This window comes from Corylus avellana, chromosome ca5 (genome assembly GCF_901000735.1).
Source record: "Corylus avellana chromosome ca5, CavTom2PMs-1.0".
Lineage (NCBI taxonomy): Eukaryota > Viridiplantae > Streptophyta > Magnoliopsida > Fagales > Betulaceae > Corylus > Corylus avellana.
In genome coordinates, this window is record NC_081545.1 from 23,432,088 (window position 1) to 23,436,571 (window position 4,484).

The window sequence follows — 4,484 nt, forward strand, 5'->3', positions numbered from 1 at the left end:
CCTCCTTCAGTGGTTTCGCCTCCATCCGAGTATCGGTACCGAACTCTCATCTTTACTTATCTTGGGGCCAAAAATACTCTCCTCCATACATGTGCCCTCATTTCATAAACATTTATCTCATCTCTTGTACTTTTCTTTGTACTTCTTTTGATGCATCTTAGGGCAACATGTAGAAGGGTTTATCATTATTTTTCTTTCTTATAATCATCATCATTTCTCAACTTTCTTTTCTTAAAATGAAAACTTTTCCAAATATAAACTTGTTGTGCTTAGAAAGCATTTAAACAAATAGAAACTTTCTAGATAATTCTTTTAGAAATCTTTCATGCATGCAACATAACTTCATAATACGTAAATAAAATAATCATTTACAATTTGATACAAGAATATATAAATAGCATGACATGAAGTAATTTTAGAAGGGGTAGTGAATTTACTTACCTCTAGACTGAAGCTATGAGCAGTCTTTAAACTGCTAATTAATCATCTTGAAAAAAATATCTTGTTGTTCCATTCTGTTTATTCACAACTAAATTAATAACAATTCACCAAAATCAATTAACTCCAGTCTACTCCTTTTGGGAAGTTAACCCATTAAAATCCAACCCAAAATATCTTATAATTCAGCCCAAGAATAGAGAATCAACTCATAAACCTAATTCAAAATTCTCTAGAGTGAAACCACCCAATATCATCTTGATTAAATCCAAAAGGTTCTTATCTAAGACCCATTACTCAATTTAAAATCAAATACCCATAGCTAAAGGACGAAGAAATTTACCTTTGAAGAACCCATTTTTATTATTCTGCAAATTTCTCTTTTGGCCATCCTCTAAATGTCTGTTTCTCCCCCTCAGCATCTCACCCGCTTTCTCTTTCTCATGCTTCTCTGTCCATCTCTTCCTCTATTGCAACATTCTCTCTCCCTCTGTCTTCTCTTTCTTACATCCGTAAAGCTCCCTCTCTCTATCTTCTTGTTTCTTCCTCTCCGTTAAGTAATAAAGCAATGAGAGTAGGTGAAGTCAAAGAAAATTTAAAAGAAAAGTTCAAAAGCCATGTGGTAAAAGAAGGAAGGAAGAAAAAGGAAGGAGTAATGAGTGGTAGTATTGTGGAAAGTGGGGGAAGAGAGGGGTTGGTCGTTGGTGTGCTGGTGGAAAATAAGAAAGGAAGATAAGAAAGTGGGTGGGGGCCTCATGGAAAAAGAGAGGGGAGGGTGGAAATAGAGGAATAAATAAAGGAAAAGAAAGAAAATGGTGTGAATTATTGAAGGGTTCCGGTCCTATATAATAAAAGATGAACATTATTAACAACACTTTGGGCCCACTCCTTATTAAAATTATATCTAATCTCATCTAACCATTCTCACACCATTCTTCATTTGCTAACACCAAATCAACTATCCCTCAAAGCTAACTTTCCTTCAAATGTATAATATGTATCATTATATCATCATATCTCTTAAAGTCACCAACTAAATTATCAAGCTATAATCTATCCTAAACCTTAGGATGTATGATCTCAAATAAAACTTCATTCCTATAATACTCATATAATCCATAAATTCTTCAATAACAAATCTCATCACTTAATATAATTATTAAAATAATATTATCTTCAATTTAATATCTTTAAATGAGGATTTTAAATCTGGGGCACTACAATCTTCCCTCCTTATTGAAATTTCGTCCTCGAAATTAAAGTCTATAATATTATCGTCCAATCTTCAAATTGAGCGATTTAGATTTAAAATATTCCTTGCAATCATTCATCAGAGCCTACTCTTCAATATTCGCTTTTATCATGTTGGAATTTCATCTCCTTCTTCTAAGAGTAAATTTTTATTCACGTTCTAAAGCTTCGATTTATGCAATCGTTCATCAGTTCACACTCAAATCTTACCTCAAAATCTTTTCCATTTTTTTTTTTTTTTTTTTTCCAACCTCAATAACAACAATCGAGTTATTCATCGATAGTCTACAGTTAAGGTTTAAACATCAAATTAATAAATCATGTAATCAATAGTTCATACCTCCAAACATCATAGTCCTCATTTCAAGCCTGCAATAATTTTCTCGATCTAATTTAATCAATTTTATCAAAAAGGTGTAAAAATCATTCCTGCCTATATTCTCTTTAGTATCTCAGTATTCCAAATCATGCATACGAAATTTTAATATGATGCTCTAATAATTATTAACTTCTCACCATCATAAACCTGTAAAAGTAAATAGCACCAACATTCTACAGTTTATATTTTCCAAAAACATCATTACATGAATATACCTCAGAAATGACATCATAATTCGATTCATTCTAAATACACAACCGTTTCTATTTTCTCATTCCAACTTTTGTGTCGATGCTACAATATTAGCGAAAATCTCTCTGTACTACATCTTGATAAATCATAGCTCAGCAAAAGAAACTCGTAATTAAGATTTCAACTCAAACGAAATACACGATTACATCAAATGTAAGATTCTCATCCATTCTTGACTAATACATGCTGTGTTTTGCTGCGTTCTAGAGATGAAATTGATAAGGAAGCAAAGTAGGATATGGGTAAGTTTCCAGGCTGGAAGTTCCAAAGTACACATGCTATAATTTCTCTCCCTTGGGTCTTGCAAGGTCAAGAAGAGAAAAGAGAGAAAGATAGTCCTGTTGCTTTCTAGAAATGAAGATTTGAAAAGCATTTCAGGACATGGCATGTATGTGAGACTTTCAAAATACCCACATCGGATGCTCTCTCTCTTCTGTCATTTACGAAGACTGAGAAGAAAAGAGAGATATTTAGCCTGAGAAGCATGATCAAGGATAATCTTGCTTCCGCAGGACATGATCAACGATAATCTTGCTTCAATGGTTTACTACTGAGAGTATAAGGAGTTGGGTTTGTGAATCAAATCGTGATGCTTGCATTTTTCTCTCTTTTGAGGATATGCTCAACTGGAAGAAAAGTCGAGCTTTCATTGTATGGAAGGCTATTAACAGAAGATTTCAGGCGAAGGAGTATGATCAGAAGGCATGTGTTGCAATGGAGAAAGAGGTGTGAATTTATATGAAGGGTTTCTGGATAATGAACGAGCGCGTGGTGCGCGTTGGCATGACAATTCATTCAGTTGCCCACGCATGGTATTCGAAGTCGTTGATTGAACAGTGGGTTTGAAAAATGAGCTCAGTCGAATTTATGACAGGAGACAAGATCCTACTTCCACGGGATCTTTTGACAAAATTTTCATCGCGGCCCGAGGTCGCCTAACGCTTTGTTGTTTACTGTTTATTTCACCTGAAGTGAAAAATTTCTTTAAAGCCACTCGTCTGCTGCTTCCAGAAACTTCAAAAAAATCTCTTCAGTTTCTGACGCTTAGTCTCTTCTCAATACTTCATCTCTCCCAAATTCTTCGTATTCTCAACTATTTTTCCTTACTCTCCTAAATATGGGAGCATCATCATCATCCGTTAACAACCTCGATTTGAATGTTGCTCCTGCAGCACAACCCATTGTTATGCCTGACGTGCAACCGGAGGTGCCTGTTGTTCCCCCTGAAGTGTCTGCTATTCATCCCGTCGTACCTGTTACACACCCTAATGAACCTGCTGCATATCCTAACGTATGGCAGCCAACTTTTGTCTTTGACAATCGTCCTATCACTATTCACGATTCTGTCATGCTCCATGATTCTACTGCTGTAGCAGTGGCCAAAGGTTTTGTAATTCCACGGGATCAAACATTCTTAGCGGATAGGTCGGATACTGATGCTATTAATAATTCATTGGCATTCAGTATCCAAGGTGCTGCTTCAGTTTCTGACATGGCACAACGTTTGAGTGCCAGAAATGTTGAGCTGAAAGTCTCAAGAAACCAAATCGGGGTCTTACAGCGACTGCTCAAATACTACAAACGAAAACACGTGGATTTGAAGCAGGAGAATACTCAGCTGAAAAAGATGATGTTATCTTACGCAGAATACTTGGGACCAAAGATGCTAGAAATGGAGAAGAATACCGAACGTCTCCAGCGACAGCACGAAAAACTCCGGGTCGATGTTCAGGGGTGTTGCAAGTCTCTCCGCACACGCTCTAGTCAGGTACCTCATTAGAAATAAATATTCCCTTTGATAATTCAATTATATAAATATATACGATTCTGCTCATACTAGGTTTTCTCTATGCAGAAATAATTTTCCTGGAGCAGCTCTGAGGAATCATCTGCTCATCATTACCACGTGTCTCTTTATGCAACAAATTCTTTCTTTTTTTTTTTTTTTTTTTTTGATGGACACTGGTATGTAATATTATAAGGAGCTTGTTCTCCAAACATTTCTTTTCGTAATCATTCAGTACTCATTCAATATTCATTATATAATCATCCTGTCATTATAATAACTTCCTTTAAACAAACAATTTGTTTAACAAGTTAATCACTCAATAAAACATCTAAGTATGCACCATCACATGTTATCAACCTCTAAAATACTTTAATA

The 4,484-nt window shown here is 35.3% G+C and overlaps 1 protein-coding gene across 1 annotated transcript; it reads left to right on the plus strand.

Annotated features, from left to right (window-relative positions):
• Window positions 1-3,461: 3,461 nt before the first annotated feature.
• LOC132180400 (uncharacterized) lies at window positions 3,462-4,231 on the plus strand. The gene is made up of 2 exons (XM_059593204.1): window positions 3,462-4,088; window positions 4,176-4,231. Exons 1-2 carry the CDS (start codon window positions 3,507-3,509, stop codon window positions 4,179-4,181), a joined length of 588 nt encoding a protein of 195 aa, XP_059449187.1. The 5' UTR covers window positions 3,462-3,506; the 3' UTR covers window positions 4,182-4,231.
• The last annotated feature ends 253 nt before the right edge of the window (window positions 4,232-4,484 follow it).

Bases quoted from the DNA above. Each gene is read 5' to 3' on its own strand.
- LOC132180400 (XM_059593204.1), top strand. From the start codon at position 3,507: ATGCCTGACGTGCAACCGGAGGTGCCTGTTGTTCCCCCTGAAGTGTCT.